The sequence below is a fragment of the Pipistrellus hanaki genome, assembly GCF_964339955.1.
Source record: "Pipistrellus hanaki genome assembly, chromosome: 1".
In the NCBI taxonomy this organism is placed as follows: Eukaryota; Metazoa; Chordata; class Mammalia; order Chiroptera; family Vespertilionidae; genus Pipistrellus; species Pipistrellus hanaki.
The window spans coordinates 207,407,979-207,432,533 of NC_140503.1; the positions used below are offsets into that span (position 1 = coordinate 207,407,979).

The 24,555-nt window shown below is 55.1% G+C and overlaps 1 protein-coding gene across 2 annotated transcripts; it reads left to right on the top strand.

Moving 5' to 3' along the window:
• The first annotated feature begins 25 nt into the window (after positions 1 to 25).
• ZBTB49 (zinc finger and BTB domain containing 49) lies at positions 26 to 17,125 on the top strand. Of its 2 annotated transcripts, none has more exons than XM_084861507.1 (8): positions 26 to 145; positions 3,251 to 3,421; positions 4,923 to 6,022; positions 8,709 to 8,755; positions 13,103 to 13,176; positions 14,488 to 14,570; positions 14,647 to 14,808; positions 16,017 to 17,125. In XM_084861507.1, the coding sequence occupies exons 2-8, from the start codon at positions 3,270 to 3,272 to the stop codon at positions 16,691 to 16,693; spliced, it is 2,295 nt and encodes a 764-aa protein (XP_084717633.1). In that variant the 5' UTR covers positions 26 to 145; positions 3,251 to 3,269; the 3' UTR covers positions 16,694 to 17,125. The 2 variants fall into 2 exon arrangements, with proteins under 2 accessions (XP_084717633.1, XP_084717632.1); XM_084861506.1 differs by having other exon boundaries at positions 39 to 106.
• Positions 17,126 to 24,555: the final 7,430 nt, after the last annotated feature.

Consider the following 24,555-nt stretch of genomic DNA (forward strand, 5'->3'; position numbering starts at 1 on the left):
ACGACACCGGAAGCGGGAAGGCGGGTCCGGGTCGCGGAGGGGGCGTTGTCGGGATGCTTCCGCAGCCCCTGGAGCCCCGCGAGCGGCTCTGCGGGCGGCGCGGCGGGTGAGGAGGCGGCGGTGGGGCCGGGAGCGGCGGCCGAAGGTAAGGGGGCCGGGGGGCCGGCCGGCGAGGGCGCGCGGGGGCCGCCGGGAGAGCGGCCCGCGAGGAGGCGGGCGGGGCCGTGCGTGCAGCCGCCGCCCCCGCCTCCTGGGCGCCGCGAGGGCCGGCGGAGACCTGCGGGTCGTGCGGGTTCGGCCGGGCGGCGCCGAGCGCTGGCTCCGGCGCTCAGAGGCGGTGTCGCCCCTGCGGCGGGGCCGTCGCCTCGTGCCGCTGCTTCGGCCCGGAACCCCGCCCGCTCCCCGCCGGCCCCCGCTCGGCCTGGTCCTCGGAGCAGGCGCCGCGGAGCGCTCCACCGCGGGGCTGCCGCTTCTCCGGGGCTGGTCGCGGTGCTCGGACCGGCTGGCGGCCGTGGAGGTCGCCGGGTGTGGAAGCCGAAGGGGTCTGAGCAGAGATGTCCCCAGGGCGCGTGTGGGGGCGGCCCGGAGGGTTTGGCCGGCGGCGAAGTGTCCGGCCTGGAAGAGAAGGCGTATTCCCCGCTGGAGCTGCCCTCACAGAACACCAGAGACGGGGCGGCCGGAACCACAGACTCTGGGAGTGAGGAGCCCGAGGCCCAGGGGTCGGCCGGCCGAGTGGTTTCTTCCTAGGCCGCTGCTCTCCTTGGCTCGTGGGCCCCCCGCCCTGTGCTGTCCTCCCCTGGTCTTTCCTGGCAGGAGCATCCCTGGCGGCTCTGTGTCCACATTTCCTCCTCCTCTAAGGGCATCAGGCAGCCTGGATTAGGGTTTTAACTTAATCACCCCTTTAAAGCCCCTCCCCCCGCCCCCATCCGCAAGCACACTGCTGGGGCTTAGGGGCAGAGGCTGCTCAGATTCCAGCGGGGAGACAGCCCCGCTTCCCTTGGAGGAGTGAAGACTTGTGGCCATCTGCCGCCTGCAGGTGCCTCGCTGTCCCCATCTACAGAGGGTGACAGTTCAGCCTCTCTTACTGTGACTCTGATCATTAAGTGAGGTGACTTGTAAAGAAAGGGCTTAGGATAGTGCCTGACAGCATACAGGAAACATTTTATACATATTTGTTGTTATCGTTTTATTAAGTATATACATTGTTACTTATAGTTGTTACACATAGGACACATCCTATATAATAAAGAGCTAATATGCAAATGGCATCACACCCTCATGCCCTAATGGTTCAGATATTCAACACTGGGGAGAGAGGAATGGGGACCGGCCAGGCGCAGATGAGCTCACGGGAGAGGAATGGGGATCAGTCAGGCTGCTGCCCAGGAGAGGGACAAGCCGCCTGCCCTGCAGTCCCGGGTGCCAGCAGCTGTGGCCCAGGCGAAGCTGCCCACCCACGGTCCTCTGTGGCTGTGGCAGGCCCATGTCCTGGGTCCCCAGTGTGGGGTGAGGCAGAGGCAGTTAAGGGCAGTCAGGCCAGCAGGGGAGCAGTTAGGGTTATCTGGGAAGCAGGCAGAGGTGGTTAGGGCCAATCAGGCAGGCAGGTGAGCAGTTAGGAGCCAGTGGTCCCGGATTGCATGAGGCAGTCAAACATCTCCCCAGGTTGGAGAGTGTGCAGGCCGGTCTGAAGGACCCTACCCCAAACCACTCCCCCGTGCACAAATTTTATGCACCAGGCCTCTAGTAAGAAATATAAATTATCAATTCTTTTTCTTAGAGGCTTTTTATTAGGCACTTACAGGATTAACGTGGCGAAACTATTAGATTTAAAAATATTTTTATTGATTTCAGAGAGGTAGGGAGAGATAGAAATATCAATGATGAGAGAGAATTACTGATTGGCTGCCTCCTGCAAGTCCCCCATTGGGGATCAAGCCTGCAACCCAGGCATGTGCCCTTGACCAGAATCAAAACTGGGACCTTTCAGTCTGCCGGCTGATGCTCTATCCACTGAGCCAAACTGGCTAGGGCAGATTGATTATGTTTTTTATTGTCAAAGTAAACTATGGAATAGTTCATGATTTTGCAGATCATCACAATTCCGAGGGTCATTCCAAAGAATTGTTCCCTTGTCACCTCTGTATATGTAGAAAATGCCCAGTGTCCATTCAGAACGTTTGCTGCATTTCAGCATTGAAGTCTGGAGGCGGGATTTGTGTTGTGTTTTCTAACATCCTTTTCTTCATGGGCAAAAGCATCGCCCATGAGCACGGACTGCTGGGTTTAGGAACCAGGACTTAAGTGCCGGCGTTGGAACATAAGTTTTATGATCATGGGCATGTTACTTAAACTCCCATTTCTTAATTTCCTGACTTATAAAATGGCCATAGTGGTTCTTAGTGCATTGTTTGAGTTGACGTATATAATATGCTGAGCACAGTGCCGGCCTGTAGTAAGCAGTCAATAAGTGATACTAATCATATAAGCCAGGAAGCCTTTTCTCTCCTGGCAGCCAGAGTGGTAGGGTGGAGGACGGATGACTCAGTCATTTGGCTGCTCCGGAGGATTCAGCACTAGGGACAGTGCCCCACCCCACCGCCTGACAGAGGCCCCTTCCCTGTCCCCGCTGGGAAATCTCCACTCCCAGTGCTGTGTGTGGCTCTTTGTAGATGACATCGCCCTGATCTCAAACCAGGACCCCGAATCCACCTGCAGAAACAGCTTTCCATAAAGAAACAGGAATCCGAACAGGCGCCAAGCTGAGGGCAGATAATGGGGAATAAGTTTTGGAGATTCCTAGTTGTGGGCTCATACAGTTACAGATGTTCAGCAGAAAGTTGGACATTTGCAACTGGTGGTTGGAGTTAAAGTTTCAAATTTAGGACTTGTCTGCTTAGAGCAGATGAAGGCTGCAGACAGATGCGATTGTCAAGGGACTGCGAAGACAGCTCAGTGCTGAGAGTTAAGGGACAGTAGCCTTTGGGCGCTGGCAGGGGAGGAAGTACGGCAGGTTAGGGCTGTAGTAAGAGGAGCAGAAGCGTTCTCGGGACATTTTTATCTTCACAGGCAGTTCCACTGAACAGCACTGGTTACGATGCTTAAGAAACTACTTTTTTGTTTGCATGTTTGTTTTTTAAGCTGCGGTGACAGAGACTCATGACAGTGAGCCACAGATCAGTCCGGGGACTTGGTGCCATTTAGTTCCCAGTCTTGTCATCAAAACTCATGTTTTATGTGCGTCCGTGTGCAGGTCTCCTGAACGCGCGAGCATGGACCCGGTGGCCACGCACAGCTGCCACCTCCTGCAGCAGCTGCACGAGCAGCGCATCCAAGGCCTGCTCTGCGACTGCATGCTGGTGGTGAACGGCGTCTGCTTCAAAGCACACAAGAACGTCCTCGCAGCCTTCAGCCAGTACTTCAGGTGCCGTTTCAGTCTTTGTTCTTCTCACAGTACAGAGAGTGTGTTTTTATTGATTTCAGAAAGAGGAAGAGAGAGAGAAAAACATTCATCAGTTGCCTCCCGTATGCCCCCTGGCAGGGGATCAAACCCACACCCTGGGCTGTTTGGGGAAGCGGGTGACTGTACCTGATAAAATGTCTCCCACAACGTTGCAAGACAACTTACCTACCTTAGCTCGGCATTTTACACCGTACAGATTCCTTCCCCGGGGAATCTGACTGGTGCCCAGAATGAAGTGCGTGGGCTTTATGGAAGTGTGCCCCTTTCCCCCGTTAACTCAGAGGGCTTTTCTCGCTGCTGATGTGTGGACCATTGGGTTGCTAGAGGAACGACTGAGTGCAAAATGAGTGCTCAGGGTCCTGGAGCAGTCACACACAGAGAGAGAAGGCAGAATGGTGGTGCCAGGGGTGGGGAGGAAGAGTGGGAGTTGGCGTCTAATGGGAACAGAGTTTCTGTTTGGGATGATGAAAGGTTCTAAGAATGAATGCATAAAGGTGATGGTTGCACAACATCGTGAATGTACTTTATGCCACTGAATTTACCATTTGAACCATAATAAAATGTTTAACATTAGGAAATTTTTTCACAATTAAAAATTAAGATTAAAAAAGTTAGTGTAGCCCAGCTGGTGTGGCTCGATGATTGAGCATCGACCTATGAACCAGGAGGTCACCATTGGAGGCCTGGTCAGGGCACATGTCCAGGTTGCAGGCTCGATCCCCAGTAGGGGGCATGCAAGAGGCACCTGGTCAATGATGTTTTTACCTCCCCCTCCCTTTCTGAAATCAATAAAAATGTATTTAATAAGCAAAATGAATGTATACTGAGGGTTAGTTTATTATAGCTATTTTTATTTTTAGACTTTTTAAGGCCCTTGGATATGAAAATATTTTTATATGTGTTTTATGCCTAAAATAAAATACATGATTTGTGTGCACATTTTATTGTCTTTTCTCTTTATGACAAGAGAAAAGGTATTTCTGATGTGCTAAACAAACCTGTGGAGGTAAATTAGCAGCAAGGCTTGCCTTAGCCATTCTGTCAGTCACCTTCAGACAAGTATTCAAAAAATAATTTAAAAAAAAATTTTTTTTAAATACATGATTTGTCAGACTACAAACAGGAAGTAGTGAAAAATTCGTGTCCTTTAGTTTTCTGTACTCTATATACTATTGATGCATATGGATAATTACAGTTGTTAAAAGAGCTATGAGTATATTGCAAAATCTTCCTTGGATATCTACTTGGAAGTTTGAGTATTCATCATATTCGCTTATCTGAATCGCTTTATTGGATGACTTGCCAGATTTTTAAAAAAAGGGTTAAAGCTCACTTACTTATAAAATTCTGGCATTTATAGAAGTAACGCAGTTTTTAATATTGGTATGCATGTTATTTGTAAGAGCAAGTTAAGAGCGTGTATGAATTGTTAACACTGAAATGGGCATCTTTGTTTTATCAGGAGCCTCTTCCAGAATTCTCCCGGCCAGAAGAATGACGTTTTTCACTTGGACATCAAGAACGTGAGCGGCATCGGGCAGATCCTGGACTTCATGTACACGTCCCACCTGGACCTGAACCCGGACAACGTGCAGCTGATGCTGGACACGGCGCAGTGCCTGCAGGTCCAGAACGTCCTCAGTCTGTGCCACACGTTCCTCAAGGCAGCCCCCGCGGAGCAGCCCCCCGGCGTGCCCTGTAGCGGCGCGCTCTCCCTGCAGGGCGCTCTGGCCGCGGACACCAGCTGTGCTCTCAGCGAAAGCTGCTCTCCTCCCTCCCTGCCGGCCTGTGCGGCAGACGGGCAGCACGGTAAGGCCTCGGACGAGCCGCACTCGCAGGCGCCGCCGGCCAGTCACCTTCATCCCCCTGCAGGCGAAGCATCAAAACTAGGCCCTGACGCTTTAGACGGCAGCTGCACAGAACTGCCGCTCAAGCAGCCAAATTACTACTACAAACTCAGAAACCTGTACAGCAAGCAGTACTATAAACACGCCGCTTGTCCCAGCCAGGAGAGAATCGCCGAGCAGCCTTTCACTGTCAGCCCCTCCACAGGCCCGGCTGCCGTGGAGAACCAGCCGTGTGCTGTCAGCCATTCCGAATGCGCCCTGCAGTCCGCGGAGCCCCTGCCTCCCAGCTTTCCCGCCCAGCCTCTGGGGGAACCTGCCCCGGACCCCAAGTCAGACAGCCCGGGCCAGCCACCCCCCAGGCAGATGAGGCTCAAAAAGGCTGTTCACCTCAAGAAGCTCAATTTCCTGAAGTCACAGAAATCTGCAGAGCAGATGGCTGAGCCCACGGCGGATGAGGGTCTAACCCAGAGGACTGGCCCTGCTAGTGACACCACAGAGAAAGCCGGCAGTCAGAGCGCCGGGGAGAAGGGACAGGAAGAGCCCGGCAGTGCTGACAGCTTTCCCTGCATCGTCAAAACGGAGCGGCCCGAAGACCTGGAGGCTGCCGAGGACCCGTCCCAGATGCCGCAGTCCCCGTGGCAGTACGCGTGTGACCTGTGTGGGAAGCCTTTCAAACACCCGAGCAACCTGGAGCTTCACAAACGGTCCCATACAGGTACACGCACATGACCCGGTGCCGCGGGCCCGGACAGGGAGCGCGCAGACCGCACCGTGCCTGCCCCTCTTTGTAAGAAGTTTCGCTATTGCTTTGGCATTTGCAATCAAGATTGCTACTTTTTAATTCATATTTTTGGCGATGCCTCTTAAAGCATAATCTATAGATACTTGCATAGAGCCAGTTTTAAAAGATGTCACACTTCATTTTTATTTTAATTAGGTTTTTATGACAAACTTTCCATCTCTAAAGAAGTATAGTAAGTTATTTTGATGGACTGAAATTTTCAAGTTCTAAAACAGATAAGCGATATTTAGTTGTCTCTTTAGAATTAGATTAAGTTCATTCTTTAAAAACAGAATGTAGGTCAATTCAGGCTAAAATAGTTTAGCTTGAGTAATCCTAAAAGTTCTCTGGAAAGAAATGTGAACATCAGATTTTAAAGATTGTGATTCGGAAGGTGGGAGGTAAACTTTTTAATAAGGATTTAAAAAGGATCAGCTTTAACCATTTGATATTTTCAAATGAAAGTTCTTCCATTTTGAACATTGAATTTTCAAAGTTTTATTTCCTTAATTTATACCTCCTAGCCTTTCCAAAAAGTTGATTTTTTTCCAAAAGCTTTTTAAAAAATGTTGTACAGCACATGCACGTTACCTTATACAGTACGTATGTATTCCTTCCTGCACTTAGACAGGAGGGCTCTAGGGCACACTGCAGGTGAATGGCAGTTACCTTATAGGCATGCGAAGTGATAGGCTACAGATGCTTCCAGTAACTGCTTTCAAGATGTTGGTGCCACGGTGTTGACCATCCCAGTGCATTGTGGAGAGACTTACTTAAATATTCATGAAAGCTCTTTATAAATTGTAGTGTGTTTGAATATATCATGTATCACATTTATTGTTACTAGTAGTTCAGAAGTATTCTTCATATGAAGGCAGTATCACTGATTCAATTTTGCCCGAAAAAACCTTAATTTAGGTCATTCCATTTGCTTAAATTTCCTAGAGCCTCATGATTAGTATAATGTTTGAGAAATGTGTCTGTTTAGCTTTAAAAATTAAATGGTTCTTTTGAACAGTAATGCCATCCATTATGGCAGAGATGTTCACTTGGATGTAAATACTCTATTGAGAGAGCAGTGGTCCTCGACTTACAATCCGAGGAGCTCTCGCAGGGTCTGTGCGGCCGGACTGTTTCTGTCACCTTGTCGGATGTTACTGGCCTGTCTGTCTTCTCCCACAAGGGCAGTGGCACGGCTAACGGCTGTCCTCACTCACGTGGCCAGTGAGATGTCTGGTCGCGGGTTAAAATCACTCCGTCTTCATTTCTAATGTGGGGACGTGCTGACGGATGTAGCCCGCATAAGCACCTGCTTCAGGTTCTCAGTAAGAGTGTGAAGGGATCCTAAGAGCAGAGCGTTTGAGAACCACCGGAGGAAGGTTGTCAGTTCTGGTCCCTTGGGGTCTTAATAACCAGCGGCCTCTTTTTCAAAATCTTGGGTCGCATAATGGGGGCTTTAACTTAACATTATTCTCCCTGTAATTTCCGACATAAATGTCCCAAAATACAGAAGTAATATGATTATAATTATTCAGTCAAAAGCTTTCTGCCTGCTCCTTTTTTTAAACAGGAGCCCAGAAAGCTAGCAGCCAGCAGTGTTGAAGGAAAGGGTGTTGTCATTGTTAAAAGAGAGTGAACCACTTGTGGGAAGGGGAGGGGCAAACAGAAGGTTCTTGGTCTGCCAGCCTGTTTATTAGTTACCTAGGTTCAAGGTGGCACCTGGAAGTAGACTGTTAAAACGATCATTTTCTAGAGACTGTATGCGGGGCTGTGTGATTTCTTGGCAGAGTTCCATTCTCCGCAGGTTATTCTATACCAAAGTGTAATTCCTTAGAGTTTCTAAAATCAGATGTGGCTCCCATAATGTCCTCTTGTTTTCCCCTGGGGGCATGATCAGCCAAGGCCAAAGGCAGGGGAAGGGCTTTGCCCTGTCCCACCTTCCGGGGGTCCCTCTGGGTTTGGGGCTGTGCCCTGTCCACACCTCCCGTGTGTGAACGAGACTCCAGTTCTCTCCAGAGCTGGTGGGAAAGTGAAGGAGTCGGGCTGAGGGATTGTAAACAGGTTCAGGCCCTTCAGCAAAGAAACTCACGGTTGATTTTCAAGCCCAAAACCTAGGCAGGGTTTGAATGCTAACAAGTTAAGTTTGACTTCAACATAGGTTTATATTTGGAGAACAATTTGATTTTTTTTAAATATTTTTATTCACTTCAGAGAGGAAGGGAGAGGGAGAGAGAGAGAAACATCAGTGTTGAGAGAGAATCATGGATTGGCTTCCTCCTGCACACCCCACACAGGGGATCGAGCCCACAACCTGGGTACGTGCCCTGGGCTAGAATCGAACCCGGGATCCTTCAGTCTGCAGGCCGATGCTCTTTACACTGAACCAAACCAGCTAAGGCACAGTTTGATTTTTTAGAGAAAACTAATCACAGATTTCAGTGTATCATCCCTGCCCACTATGTAGGGGCAAGAGATGTGGACTCCTGTTTTCATACACTCGTGATGAGGAGCGTAGTCTCTGCTTTAAATGGTGGGCACGGGATAGTTTAAACATTTTAAATGGAAGATGGTTGTAGATAATACAAATGATTTTACCAGCTGTTGTTTTGCTTTGTTTTAGGTGAGAAACCTTTTGAATGTAACATTTGTGGGAAACATTTCTCTCAGGTGGGAATACTTTTATTTATTGTTAATAATTGGAAACCTGAAACCTAGTGTTGATTTTTATTGTAAACCAGGGGCCCTATGCACGAAGATACGTGCAGGAACAGGCCTGCCTTCCCTGGCTGCCAGCACTGCCTTCGCTCCCACCAGAGCTCCCTTTCCACCTTCTCAGACTGCACAAAGGCCCTTAGCAGCTGGGGCAGTGCCGAATGCCTGCGTCATCACCATGGTAACGATGCAAGCATCCTGCCCTGCCCCTGGCCGTTTGGTGCCTGTGTATGCAAATTAACCTGCCATCTTTGTTGGGTTAATTTGCATACTCCTGATTGGCTGGTGGGCATCGTGAAGATATGGTCCATTTGCATCTTTCTCTTTTATTAGTGTAGATTAGTGGCCCAGTGCACAAAATTCGTGCACAATAAAAGGGGGGAAATAACTTAATATTGCTGTTTGCCCTTCCTCTATAATAGACGTGTCAGAGATGAAAGAAAATTAGTAAAATGTATATGAAAATCTTTCTCTGTCAGAGTTGGGCATGCTGTGGGATCCAGAGTCAAGTCCCTGCCCACTCATGGCACCTCAAAATCTTGAGAGACCCAGACCCAGCCAGACCCACCCCATCAAGCCCTGCCAGGCGGGTTTGCAGCCTCAGGTCTTCCAGTGCCAGGACAGGGCATGCAGCCTGAGGTCCCTCGGCCCCATACCAGGCGGGGGGCACAGGCTTGGGTCCCCCTGTGCCAGGATGGGGGTGCAGCCTGAGGTCCCTTGGCCTGGCACCAGGGTGGGTGGCATGACCTAAGGTCCCCTGGCCTGGCACCGGGGCGGGGGCACAGCCTGGGGTCCCCTATCAAGTCCCGCCAGGCAAGGGGCACAGCCTGAGATCCCCCGTCAAGCCCCTCCGGGCCGAGAGCACAGCCTCAGGTATCCTGGCGCTGGGGTAGGGGGCGAGGCCTGAGATCCCCCAGCCCAGGGTGAGGACTCCTGGCCCAGCACGGGGCAGGGGGCATACCTGGAGGTCCCCCGTCAAGCCCTGCCAGGTCTCCTGTCAAACCCTGCCGGGCACGGGGGCACAGCCTCAGGTCTCCTGGCCCAGCATAGGGTTGGGGGTGCAGCCTCAGGTCTCCTGGCAGGGGCAGGGGATGATCTGAGGTTGCCCAGTCTGGTGCTGGGATGGGGAGCATGGCCTGAGATCCCCTGTCAAGCCCCACCAGGCAGGAGCACAGGCTCAGGTCCCTTGCCCCAGCCCAGCACCATGCAGCCTCGGGTCCCTGCTGATTGCTCCTTAAGGCTCGTTATGGGAACTCAGCCTCCACTGTGGGTGCAGCTATCTTGTGTTACAGAAACGCTGCCTCTGCTGTGGGCGCCGCCATCTTTGTGACCGTGTGATGGTCAATTTGCATATTCCCTCTTTATTAGATAGGATAAGACAGGCATTAGAGTTGTGAGGGAAGCCTCTTAAGGTATCTGTAACTTGAACACTCAATTTTACCTGAATTTTTCATTATTTAATCTACTTTTATATCATTCATTAGACTAATAGGTGCTCCTTTTTGTGTGAAAAGATAATTATTTCCATTATTCATTTCCACTATTAAATATCTAAAGAAACATTTAAAAATTTTCACTGTGCTTATTATAATATTGAGTGTAAGACGATTTGATTATATTTACTTGGAAAATAAGCAATTGTTATGCTTGACTTAAAGAGGGAACATGCAGCATTGTTAGGAATGATTCAGAGACAATTTCCATCTTAATACATAGTTTACTAGTAAGGAGGGATCTCATTTAACAGCTGAGCAGATAGTGCTGTTTGAATTGTTCCATGACTGATGAGCTTTTCTGAAATTTGGAAGTGACTGATCTAACAAAGCCAGTGGTGCCTTATTGTAACTCCAGCAAGCTGTTTCCTTAGGGCAAGGTGACTTTGTCACACTGAGTGTTCAACACAAGCCAGGTTAGCCAGAGACATTTGCTGTCCTCAGGTTTCCCACAGGTAAGACGGCAGCTCACACACGGCATTCAATCCTGGCCCAGCCAACTAATGAGCGCCCACCTTAGCTGAACCTCGTTTTCATCTAGAAAATAGATTTCAATGCCAATCACTAATGGTAATGTGATAATGTGTGTGAAGGCCTAAGTAGACCAGATATACATTGCTACCCTGTTTCCCCGAAAATAGGACAGTGTCTTACATTAATTTTTTCTCCCAAAGTTGCACTAGGTCTTATTTTCAGGGGATGTCTTATTTTCGGGGAAACACGGTACTAGCATTTGTCGCTTCATACTATTTTTAAAAAAATATTTGTATTGACTTCAGAGAGGAAGGGAGAGAGAGATAGAAACATCAATGATGAGAGAGAATCATTGATCAGCTGCCTCCTGCACACCCCCTCTCATGTGCCCTGACCAGGAATTGAGCCGTGATCTCTTGGTTCATAGGTCAACACTCAACCATTGAGCCACACTGGCTGGGTGGTCACTTGATTATTGTTATTCATAGTCATTCTGTTAAAAGCTGGGTATTTCCCAATATTTTGCCAAGTTCTTTTTCTTTGGTTACCTAAAATGAACCTTAGATTTTGTGTAAACCATATTTATCATTCTAAAAGATAGGATGTAACCCAGTGTTTCTCAGTGTCTGACAGACAGAGAGACTTCCATGTTGTAACAGACAATCCCAACCTGTTTGAATTGTTACATGAATGATGAGCTTCCTGTTTCTGTTCCTGTATGTTTTACGTTTCCACCCACAGGTGGACTTCAGACCCATTTCAAACCTGTCATCGTGGACTGTCTTTTGCATTTAATTTTTTTTTTTTAAAGCTGCAGATTTAGCCCTTGCTGGTGTGGCTCAGTGGCTAGAGTGTTGGCCTGCAGTCTGAAGAGTCCCGGGTTGATTCCTGTTAAGGGCACATTCCCCATTAGGGCAAGTGCAAGAGGCAGCAGATCAGTGTTTCTATCTCTTCCTCTCCCTTCCTCTCTAAAATCTATATGTATAAAAGCCTAATATGCAAATTGTCCCCTCGGGAGTTCGACCAGGAGACTGGGAGCTCGATCACTTGCTACGATGTGTGTTGACCATGGGGGCAGTGCGGAACAAAGGGAGGCCCCAGCTGGCAGCTGGAAGGCTCCAATTGGCCCTGATCGCCCGCCGGGCCTAGGGACCCTACCCGGGCCCTGAATTTCGTGCACCAGGCCTCTAGTAAAAAATATGTATTTTTTAAAAATGCAGATTTACAAAGCCAGGTGTGTTAGTTGGTATTACTATTCACTCCCCCTTCTTGGCTTATTCTGTGCATAATGCCTGAGCATTGTTTCCCGTGGCTATCCTCGCTTATTTCAGTGTTTGCCTTTAACAGAACTCTGTAAAAAATTCAGTCGGGGTGTGACAGACCGAGACTGCCAACTGGAGTCTCCGCAGTGGAAATGCCGCCTCTGGGTCTGAGCTGGCAGCAGTAGCCGGAGGGCTTAACGCCTGAGGCATCTGCAGGCTCAGCCTCGCTGCGGGCAGTTTCATATTGATGGCCTGTGCCAGTGGTCGGCAAGCAGGGCTCAAGAGCCACACGCGGCTCTTTGGCCCCTTGAGTGTGGCTCTTCCACAAAATACCACGGCCTGGGCGAGTCTATTTTGGAGAAGTGGCGTTAGAAGAAGTTTAAGTTTAAAAAACTTGGCTCTCAAAAGAAATTTCAATCGTCGTACTGTTGCTATTTGGCACTGTTGATTAATGAGTTTGCCGACCACTGGCCTGTGCTGAGTACTGGCAGCCTGCTGGTGTCAGAAACCAGGAGCCGGAGTCCCTGCCATGGAGGGCTGCAGTGACTCCTGACTTCACTTCTGCACACAGGACGGCGTCACGGCCCGCCACGCAGAGCAGCCGCTGCGGAGGGGGTGCTGCTGGGGAGGCCTGGCCTTTCTAACCAAGGCATGCTTCTCAGGGAGAAGCCAGATGCAAGCGCTGCTGCTGTTCTCCAGTGCCGCTTGCATAGAGACGGTCCACATTTAAAACTATATGAAATAGCACATCGAGGTCTGTTTGAAGTACAAGCGTGGCAGCCCCCACCGCACCTGCACTGAGCCGCCCATCTAAGAGAAGCGGCCCAGCGCAGGCCCGCGATGGCACAGCCGAGGCAGCCCTCGGCCCAGGAGCAGACAGAGGGCGGCACCCCCGTTAGAGGTGGGCGGTCCTTCCTCTTGCATGTGGCTCCTTCTGCGTTGTGTGTCTTAGTCTCCCTGGGAAGATGGACTGGGACCTGATTGGGTCTGCCAGTCTTCCATTCAAATGGATGGGACCTGTTTTTCAAAATCCCTTATATTACTGGCATGCTTTTGCTTCTCCTTTTTTGCAGGCAGGTAACTTGCAGACTCACTTGCGTCGGCATTCTGGTGAAAAACCCTACATCTGCGAAGTCTGTGGCAAGAGGTCAGTGCCGGGCTGTCCCCCGCCCATAGGGACCCCTCTGTCTGGTCCCCGTGGGAAGCAGTGCGTTGGGCTCACTCCACAGAGGAGCGCAGGCCCGTCAGACCCTCTGCGGAGCTTACATGTGACACATGAGTAACAGAGGGGCAAGGACGGCCATGCAGAGAAGGGACACCCAGGACAGAAGTCTTAGAAATGGGATTTTACATGGCACAGTGATTTTACACTGAAATGTCCATTCTCTCTAAAAGTGGCCATGAAAACAGATGAGTGCCCACGGAGGTGAGTGCCTCGCAGGGCCATGAGCCTTGCAGCCTGGCCTCAGGCCGTGGGACCCGGCAGCGGGAAGGCAGGCAGGGCTCAGCCCAGGGCACTCGGCGCAGTCTCACTGGGCGGTGAGGAGAGGGTCCCTCCGGCGTGCACACAGCTGCACGCTGGCCTGCCCCCCTCTCAGGGGTCCGGTATCGGAGTCCACTGCTCTCCCCTGACAGTCAAGCTGGGCACCAGGCACCAGCCAGGACCGTACCAGTCACATGGCTTTATAGCCGTTCATTTCGCCATCCATCCAGGCAGCACTACCTGCCCTGTGAGGGCTGTGACGGCCGCATGCAGTCTGGGGCGGGAGGGAAGCGGCCCTGGCGCAGCCAGTCGCCTGTGCAGGAAGCGGGGCGCGGTGGGGACACCAGGGGGCTGCCGGTGACGCAGTCCCAGAAAACAGGTGTCTCTGCAGGTGGTAGAAACACATCAAACCTTCCCAGGCTCACGTGCCTCCGTGTTGTCATTCCTCTAGGGCAGTGGTCGGCAAACTGCGGCTCGCAAGCCACATTCGGCTCTTTGGCCCCGTGAGTGTGGCTCTTCCACAAAATATCACATGTAGGCGCGCACGTACAGTGCGATTGAAACTTTGTGGCCCATGCGAAGAAGTCAGTTTTCGGCCTGGGCGGATCTACTTTGAAGAAGTGACGTTAGAAGTTTAAGTTTAAAAAATTTGGCTCTCAAAAGAAATTTCAGTCGTTGTACTATTGATATTTGGCTCTGCGCTAATGAGTTTGCTGACCACTGCTCTAGGGTGGTGGGAGGGAACACGCCTGGATTTCCCATCCCAGGCCTGGCCGGGAATGGCTCCCTGAGCTGAGCCATCGGTGGCCATCTCTGAAGGAGATTGATGCAGCGAGGTGGAAAAAGTGTTCTACAAACAACCCTGCACTAAGGGGGGAAGGGAAAGATACTGTAACGCCCGTTCCCAGGAAGCCGGGCGCTCTGGTTACACCCGGAGGTGGACAGGCTCTCAGCTGCAGTTCCCGTCCCTCGCAGGTTCGCAGCCTCTGGGGATGTCCAACGTCACATCGTCATTCACTCGGGCGAGAAGCCGCACCTGTGTGACACCTGTGGCCGAGGTGGGCTGCGCTTTGCTTTTCTTTCTGGAGGCACTGCCGGGGTGCGGCCCTGCGCTGACCCGGTCGTGTCTCTCAGGCTTCAGTAACTTCAGCAACCTGAAGGAGCACAAGAAGACACACACGGCGGACAAAGTGTTCACCTGTGACGAGTGCGGGAAGTCCTTCAACATGCAGAGGAAGCTGGTGAGGCACCGGGTCCGGCACACGGGGGAGCGGCCCTACAGCTGCACAGCCTGCGGTGAGTGGCCACAGACCAGGCCGCCCGTCCAATCCCGTCCCCTCCCCTCCCCTCCCCTCCCGCCCCGCCCCGCCCCGCCCCGCGCCGCGCCGTCCCGTCCCGTGTGGTAACTTTGGACGGGCCCAGGGCCACAATGTCCAGACGTAGGGGTGTCGAACTCAATCAGAGAAGGGGCCAAAATCTAAAATCCAGCCTAAATCGTGGGCCGAATGGTTTACTGAACAGTCATAAACTGACAATGTCATAAACTGACAGCGGAGTGCAGTGATGACAGCGCGGTGCGGGCCACATTGCAAGGCCTGGCGGGCTGGATTTGGCCCGCGGGCCTTGTTTTTGACACATGTGGAGAGAACCGTTTGCCGAGACAAGGACGCAGTTCTAACTGCTGGTCTGGTGACCACCGGACTGGAAATTTAAACCTGGCTGAGAATTAGTGGCACTAAGGTAGCTGGGCTGCACCAGTAGCAGCGCCTTCCCTCCGTGACGTCACTTCCCCTTCCCTTTCTCATACACACCCCGCCTCCGTCCCCCATCAGAACACAGGCAGGCTTCTGCCTCTCAGTGCCTCCTGAATTCTTAAGGGATCTCAATTAAATGCCAGTTGCCTCTTGCTCTGAAAGGCCTTTTATTTTTAGGTTAACAGAAAAGTCCCCAGAATATAACACGTGGGCATCGGCATCTAGTTTGTTCAGAGGCAGTGTTTTTAGACAGCCCACCTCGGCTGGGCCAGGGCTGGAGAGCCGAGAATGCAGATAGAGTGACATGCAGACACGGGAGCAGTGAGACATCCGTGTACATACGTGTGTAGTGTTCACTCCTTTGTAATGACATTAGGACTTCTATAAGGTCATTGACCCCTTAGCAACTCTGACTGCGGGAACAAACCCCGCCTGATGCTGTGCGCAGGGAAAGGAACTGGAACCGGGGGATGGGGCAGAGTTGTAGTGAGAGCTGCGCGCAGAGGCCGTGAGCAGAGTGTTTCCCGTGATGGACCGGCTCCTCTAGTATCGCAGAAATTTAAACGAAACTGGCAGGGTTTTCCAGCACCCACCAGCCGACAGGGTGGGCAGCTGCCAGCAGGGCTCCTGTGCAGGCAGACGGGGTCCAGGAGGCTGGCGCCGAGAGGCCCACACCCAGGGGGCGGAGGGGAGAGACTGGCAGAGCGGGTGGCGGCAGGCTCCACTCAGACGACCCCTCTCTCCACGCAGGGAAGAGTTTCGGGGGGTCCGGGGACCTGCGCAGGCACGTCCGCACGCACACCGGGGAGAAGCCGTACACGTGTGAGATCTGTGACAAGTGCTTCACCCGCTCGGCCGTGCTGCGGCGGCACCGGCGGATGCACTGCCGCGCGGACGACGGGGGCCGGGACGCGCTGCGGGAGCTCGCCCAGGCCATCCGGGCCTCCAGCCTGGACAGGGCCCCCGGCTCCGACGCCTTCCCCCCGGACGTGCCTGTGACTCTGATGCCCGTGTCCGGGAAGCTCCCCGTCCCCCCGGGGGACGAGCCCGGGGCAGAGCTGGACGGCCACTCTGCCGGCTCCTGCTGTAAGTTCCGGGCCACGCCGCAGCCACGGGGGGCCGGCCACCCGGAGAAGCTCAACGCGGATCCTGGCAAACTCGCCAAGGCCCCCGGGCAGCTCACACAGCCTCAGGCCTTCGCTTTCTCGGCCGCCGACGCCTCCACCGGCGACGGGCCGCTGCCCACGGACAGCATGGCCGCCGTCCGCCCCTCTCTGGCCACGCTGGACAACCACTGCGGCGACCCCCCGGGCGGCCGGGCGGCGGGCGCGGGGCACAGGAGCGCGGACGGGCCCTTCTTCTCCGGCATGACCCTGTGGGGGCTGGCCATGAAGACGCTGCAGAGCGAGGGCGAGCTGGACCAGTGATGCCGCGCCTCTGCCGCCGCCAGCCATGCTGGTGCCGGACGCAGCCCGGTGATGCCAACGCTGCGTGCTGCTGCGCCGCGGACGCCGTGTCCAGGAGGCAGCGTCCCCTGCGCCGCCCTCTCACCGCCGGACACGCGGCTCGGGTCCCTCCTGATTGGCCGGTAACCGGAAGCCGCCTGAGCACCCTGGCTCACTGTGGGAGCTGGGGAGCCGGCCACTGACTCGTGGCGTGATGGCGTGTGGACTTCGGGGCAAATGCTATACATTGTGGTCATGCTAAAGGGGAAACATATATATACACACACACATATATATGTAAAATACAAATATTTTTACGTGACTGAAATTTATAGCATTTTCTATTTACAGATTTTATTTGTATATGAAAGTCATACTGTAATTTAATTTGAATAAATGAAACTTGCCTTGCTATCTAACGTATTTCCTCCAGCATATTTATTACCCTAAAGACCATAGTAGTAACAAAATGAGGGGCTCCCCTTTAAGGACAGGTCCTGGTTGTCCTGGGACAGTGGGCTCCTTCACCATCAGAACGGAGCCCGGCCTGGCTGCCCCTCGCTGGCCCGGCCGCGGCGGGCTGAGCTCCGCCTTCTCTGGTCTCTTCTGTCTGAGATGAGCAGCTCCGTCCTCCAAGCGTCCATGACGGCTCGCCCACGGCACTGCCGCCCAGGTCCGCCGCCTGTCGGCTTCCCAAACACACACCCCTCCCCCAGCACACTGCAGCCTGTGGGACTGAGTTCCCTGTGACTTCCGACCAGGACCTGCCCGTGAAGAGTCACTGTGGCACAGCAGGGTGCTTGCCTGTAGACCTGCACGAAGGACCGGAATGAAAGCACCCGAACCCTGTCATTTCTCGCTCTGACTCAGAATCACAGGCCACGGTGAGACGTGGGGGCGGGGTTTGTAGAAAATTATAATGGCTGCAGGTGACAGTGCCAGCTTTGATTCCTGGTTTCCCACCAGCCCTTGCACTCAGCCCGGCGAGGCCCAGGCAGAGACGGAGAGCCGGGGTCAGGGGGGCACAGCGCCCTGCACAGGGCCACGCAGCCAGCTAGGGGAGAACCTAGGGCCCTGTGGACCCGTCCTTCCTCCCACTCCCACGGCGAGGCTGGGGGTGCGGACGCCCGGATGGGACAGCAAACTGCCGGGTGCGTCCTGTGCGTTCTCATTTACCCCGGTGATGCTGTTCCATCCTGGTATTTCCTTCCAGACCTGCCTCTCCAATCACACAGATCAATGCACCAGACACATTTGTCAGTCACTTCTTTGCCTTTTCACAGAGCAAATAGTCTTTCCTTTAAAAAAAGAAAAAAGAAAAAGTGTTAACGTGGACACGCTGAGTCCCTGCGTACAGTTCCTCTGCCCCTCCAGCCCGGCGTACTGGTGAAGGCCCCGGCACGGTTCTGGGACTGCGGACAGCGCACAGCGGTGGGAGGGGGGGGGGCTCACAAACATGCTCTCTTTTCCCTGACTTGACCCAGAAACAGCCCTGCAATGGCTGTTGCGTGTGTGGTTTCCATCCAGCCACCAGATGGCGGCACAGCCCTCACCGTGAGCAGAGCCTGGGCCTGGGCACCTGCATTTTCAAAGCACGGCCAGATCACAAAGCTCATTCACCCACCTGAGAAGTGCTCTGGGAACAGCGCCTGCGACCTGATGAACCCCAGGCAGACGCGCCCCTCCCCACCCCACCCCCGACACCGGACACTGGAAGAAGCTGGCTTTCCGACCCCGAGGGGCCCTGCCGTTAGCACTGGGGACACTGGGCTCGCTGAGGGCCCCATCCTGGCTGAAAGGTGACCTGATTCTTAGCAAAAGCTCCTGGGATGAAAGCCGAGAGGTGTCCACCGCCCCATGGCTTCAGGCGCAGGTAATGGCAGCACCATCCATCTGCAGGGAACGGCTGTATCTGGAGCGGAGCAGCCAGCCCCCCACTCCCTCCAACGGTCCAACGGTCCGTTCTGTGGCTGGGCAGGTGCTTTCATTTCACACTCAGGGTCATTGTCGGAGGTTCAGACACAACCTCTGGAGGCCAGGATGACACAGAGCACAAAGCAAATGTCTTGACCCTCCCCCTACCTCTTTGCCCACCCCCGACCCCCCCTTCCTGCCTGTGAGGCAGAGGGTGGAGAAGCTATTTCACAAAGGCCCTTGCTGGGACTGGGGTGTGTGTGCGAGATCGAGCCTATTTCTGCCCTCCCAGAGCTCAGAGGGCAGAGGGGAGGCACAGACATACCTAACCCCCCTCCCCCCAAGCCGGCTATTCACCCCCACCTCCCTGCTAGGCGACCTTGAGCAAGGACTTGACCTTGGTAAGCCTCTGTCTCCTTGCAGGTAGTGTGCAGCTGTTAGGGTGCCTCCTCACTCCCATAGCCGGCGGGGTGCAGGGGTCAGAGAGGCGTCTGGAGACCCACGGCCGAGGCTGTTCTTCCTGCAGCGGGGGCTGTGCAGGGGCTGCAGGGGCAGGGCACCTCCGGGATTCTCTTGTGACTGATGGTTCAGAGCAGGGAGGGGTCTGGAGAGGAGTGACTGGCCCGGCCGGTGTGGCTCAGAGCCCACGCCGTCTTCGCGTGTCCCGGGCTGAGTTATTTGTCACACGGCCCAGGTCTGACCCCGGCCCACAGCACGCGGCTGCTCAGGGAGGCGAGGTGGTTGAGTGAAATGAGGTCACTAGGGTGGCCCTGATCCAATGCGACGGGTGTCCTGAGAGGATGGAACGAGGACAGACACACCGGAGGGACGGCCACGTGAGGACACGGGGAGGGCGGGACAGGACGGCCATCCACACGCCAAGGAGAGAGGCCTGGGGGGACCAGGCTGCCTCGCCTGGCCTCAGCCTCCAGCCTGCAGGGGGCCGGGGGGAGGTAAGGGGGGGACCAGGCTGCCTCCCCTGGCCTCAGCCTCCAGCCTGGGGGTTTGGGGGGGCGGGGGGGACCAGGCTGCCTCGCCTGGCCTCAGCCTCCAGCCTGGGGTGGGGTGTGGGGGAGGAACCAGGCTGCCTCCCCTGGCCTCAGCCTCCAGCCTGCAGGGGGCTGGGGGGAGGTAAGGGGGGGACCAGCCTGCCTCGCCTGGCCTCAGCCTCAGCCTCCAGCCTCCAGGCTTTGTTGCTGCGCCTGAGCTGAGGACATGGGAGCCACAGGGGTGGGGGAGAGCCAGCCTGGGTGTGTGATTTCTGGCGGAGCTGGGCCTCGGCTGGTCTGGGAACTCAGGGGGAGGGGCCGGCATGGAGGGCTGCTTCTGGTCCTGACCCAGCCTCTGGCCTATAGCACCCTGAGGCGCAGGCGCAGGCGGGCTTCCTGGGAGCTGTCACCCTCTCAGCCAGCTCCATCCCTCCCGGGACCACCCGGTGCAGCCAGGACCAGAGCCTCCCTGGCAGGTGCTCAGGCTCCTTCGAGGGTGTGGGAGACACGCACACACAGGCACACATGGCATGTGCACACATACAACACACATGGGCACTCACATACATGCGTATACACATATGCATAATATACGCAAAATGCAAAATCACACATATGGGCACTCATGACAAACACGTGTGCACATGCGTGCACGCCCACATGCACACACTGTCCCGGGGGCACCTAAGCTGGCTGCCACAGTGGCAGAGCAGGGGCTCTGGGTTCCGGTCTTGGCGGTGCCACAGGTGGGGAAGGGCAATGACCATGGCTGACTGCACACACCCATCTCGAGGACGCTAATCCCTGTGAAGTCTTAGCACGGAGCCCGTCATGTGAATGCCATCGAGCGTCAGCCATGAGCATCACGTGCCTCAGAGTCATTCTGCCCCCCCACCCGCCACCCTCCCCACCACCACCCTCCCCACCATCCTCACCGCCACCCTCCCCACTGCTACCCTCCCCACCGCCACCGACTGCCAAGGAGCAAGCATTTGGGAGCTGACCATGCCCCTTTTATCTGAGCTGTAATTCACCTGCCGTCACACTCACCACCTTAGGCACATGAGGCAGCAGGCCACTCTCGCCCTGCCTCAGTGTACACTATCTCAGCGGCCCCCCTTCCCTCCCTCTCCCCCCCACACTTTCTCTCCGTCTCCGTGCATTTGCCTGTTCCGAGTACTTCCCTGCGGGAAGCATGGCCTCTCATGCAGCACCCCCGGTGAGATCAGCAAACTCATGAGTCCACAGAGCCAAATACAGGACAACGATTGACATTTCTTTTGAGAGCCGAAAACCGACTTCTGCGCATGGGCCACGAAGTTTCAATCGCACTGTATGTGCGCGCCCACACGTGGTGTTTTGTGGAAGAGCCACACTCAAGGGGCCAAAGAGCTGCATGTGGCTTGAGAGTCGCAGTTTGCCGACCACTGCCATAGGGGAATGCCTTGGTTGTTAGCTAACACCTCTCCTCATCAGGAAGCAGGCGCTCCGGCTGGGCAGTCAGTTTGGTCGTCCCGCACACCGAAAGGTTGCAGGTTCCATTCCTGGTCAGGGCACATACCCTCTCGGGTTGTGGGTTCCACCCCTGGTCCAGGCACGTACAGGAGGCAGCTCAGCCATGCTTCTCTCTTCCATAGATGTTTCTCTCTCTCTCTTCCTCTCTCTTTGAAATCAGCGAAAACACTTTCCATTGGGCATAAAGAAAAGGACCAGAGAAAGTGGGAAGTCTGGGTGTCTGTGAGCTCTCTGGCTCTCACCCCACCCCCCCATGACTAAACACAACGAAAAGGTGCAAAGAAACGAACCCCCTGCGTGCCCAGTGTAGCCCGCGTGCAGAAGTCCAGTTTGCCACCGGGACCCCGCGCTTCTGAAACCCGAGTGTGCGGGAACCGCCCGAGGGCTGTGGAACCGAATCTCGGGGCCAGCGGGCCCGGGGTGGGGCCGAGCATCCGCAGGTCTGCCTTCCAGGCGAAGCTGACGCCCCTGGTCCCGGGACCCCGGTTGAGAACCACAGGCCGGACTAACGCTCTCTGAGTCCCGCCCCAGCTCTGAGATGCAGGCTCGGGCACTGGCCTGGAGGGGAAGGAGCTGCCGCCCGGGCGAGGCTGGGCCCAGGAGCCCTGGGAGTGCCCGCGACAGCCTGGGGCAAGGACTGAGGCTCCCACCAGCAGGAGCACGCACCTTCGGCTCCCAGCTTTAAGCCTGGACATTCAGGAACTCTAAGGAGCGATTTAAAAAATGTATAAGATGCTGAAACGGGTTAAGCTCTGACATGTGGAAGCATGAAGTGAGCGGCTGGGGCGGTGGGACTTATGTGACGTCTCCTTGGGCTTTCACCACGAAGGACCTCGCACTGGGTGGCCGAGACCACAGGAACGCCTTCTCTGGGGTCTGGGGCCCGAGTCCAAAGCCCAGGCGTCAGCAGAGTGGCCGGGGCAGCCTCGCCCCCCCCCCCCCCCCCCCGCCGTGGCTGCGCACTCGGCTCCGTCCACTCCGGCCTCTTTGTGCCCCCATGTCCTCACGTTGTCTCAGGGGGAGACACTGGACCCGTCATTGGACTTAGGGCTCATCCTGAATCCAGCGTGATTTCATCCCAAGATCCGCTACCAATTACATCTTCAAAGACCCAGTTTCCAAAGTTACTCCCTGAGGTTCCAGGTGGACATGAATGTCTAGGGGACAGGATTGCGGCCTCCTCACTCTTCTTTAAACATACTAGAGGCCCGGTGCACGAAATTCATGCACGGGTGGGGTCCCTAGGCCTGGCCTGTGATCAGGGCCGATCAGGTTTCTCGTCTCCCGGGCTCCTCATTCCCTCCCCACCCACTTCCGTCGCCACCCACCCTGGTTCCCCCTCTCAGCCTGGGGCCAGGCCTGATCAGGTGCAGTTCCTGCGTTGAGTGTCTGCCCCCTGGTGGTCAGTCCGGGTCATGGTGACCAGTCATTCCGGCTGTTCTGGTCTTCCAGTTATAACAGTTTCTTAGGCTTTTATCTATATAGATATTTTTATTGGTTTCAGAGAAGAAGGGAGAGGGGGAGAGAGATACAAACAACAATGATGAGGTGAATCATTGGTTGGCTGCCTCGTGCAGGCCACCCACTGGGGATCAAGCCTGCAACCCAGGCATGTGCCCCTGGCCGGAATCGAACCCGGGACCTTTGAGTCTGCAGGACGGCGCTCTATCCACTGAGCCACACCAGCCAGGGCTTTCCTCCTCTTTTAAAATGTCATTCTAATACATTTGGCGGTTAGAGTCCCTGCTCACAGCAAACTGGAAGGAGCTGATGGGGCTGGTGGCGAGGACGGAGGCAGTGACACTGACCAGGACGGAGGTCACAGAGACACCAGGGAAGGCATGCATGTGCCCTGTGCCCTAGCCAAGCCTGCTAGGTGTGAGGCTCCCAGCCCTTCGCCCAGCCTGGCTGTGTTTGAAGCGATCCTGCTCTTTTCAAGTCCTCTGTGCTGAAAGGCAGGGTGAAAGGCCCTGCATTACAGAGTGACTCTGGTCCAAAATTAGGGACTAGACCTCGAGGGGTAAAGATTCGATCTTTTGGAAAATATGATCATGCGGAACCCATCCCCACCCCCAGCTGGGCCTGAGAAGAAGGGACTGCCCGCAGGGGAGAGGACACACAGGCTGGAGTCTGGAAAAGGACTCAACTCAGAGGGGGCTCAGCATTGCACTCTCTCACTCCCATGTCGCCCAGACCCCGTCCCCAGTCGCGGGGCGGAGACAGCACAGACAGAAACGGCCCATTGGGTCCCACCCAGCTGCCACCCCAGCTGCCCTGCAGCCCAGCCCCGCACAGAGCGGCCTCCAGCGCCCCCTGGAGCCGTGACCATGAGCCTCTCTCCGGGGGACCCTGGCTCCACTGAGCGGGAATGAATTGCCTTCGCCCATCTGTGGGCTTTTAACAAATCCAATAATTAATTCGCGCGGACAGCGATATCGCCGCTATTAGGCTTTGGCCTGCCTGTGGTTCTTTACTTGGGCAGAGTGCTTTTCATCATTCACCAGCTGAATAATTTAACACGGCTGCGGCTGTGCGGAGGCCGGGGCCCAGGTGGCGGAGCGATATTGGAAAGCTCGCGGGTGGGCAGGGGCTGGGTAATGACACGAAGGCCTGTGTTTCTCTCCCCCCGCCGCCCCCCAGCCCTGGGCAGCGCCTCTCGGACCCCCACATGTCCTCTGTCCTCGGTTCTATGCCAGGGACAGTCTGCAGGGGGTTGGCCAGATGTGGGCCCGGAGAGGAGGCCGGCCACCTGACTGGGCCAGCGGGAGGGCAGGGGGCAGTGACGGGCTCCGGAGGACCTGAAGCTGCCACGGAGGAGGGAAGGAAGGGGCTGAGGGGCCGAGGGGGCAGTGCCCGCTGGCCGGAGGGATTGGAGTCCACGAGCTGAGCACGGGTGTCTGCAGGGCAGCTCGGGCCTGGGGAGGGGGTGGCACGTGGAGGGGTCTGGAGGGCGCAGGGGGAACCAGCACCGCAGGCTCCTCCTTCACTCGGGGCCCTAATCCTGCCAGGACACGCGCCCACCACCTCGTCCCGGCTCTGGCCTGCGCTACCAATAAAACCACAGGGTATGGATTAGCGGTCAGAGCCGTAATCCCAGTCCAACAGGCACTGTGTGTGGTTTTTTTTAAAAGATGTAATATCAACTCATTTGACTCTCATAACGCCACTATGATGGAGGTATCATCATCTCCATTCTACAGATGGGGAAACGGAGGCACAGAGAAGTTAAGCAACCCGTCTAAAGTCACACGGCGAAGAAGGGGCAGAGACAGGATTGGAAATCAGACGGAGTCCCCCTGCCTCCCGCTGTGGCAGTCGGCACTCCGAGCGGCGGGACAAGGGAAGCAGCGACAGGCTTGGACTGGGAGCCACCTCGGGCTAAGGGGGGATTTGGGGGTGGGGGGCGGGGGGGAGCAGCCGTGGCTG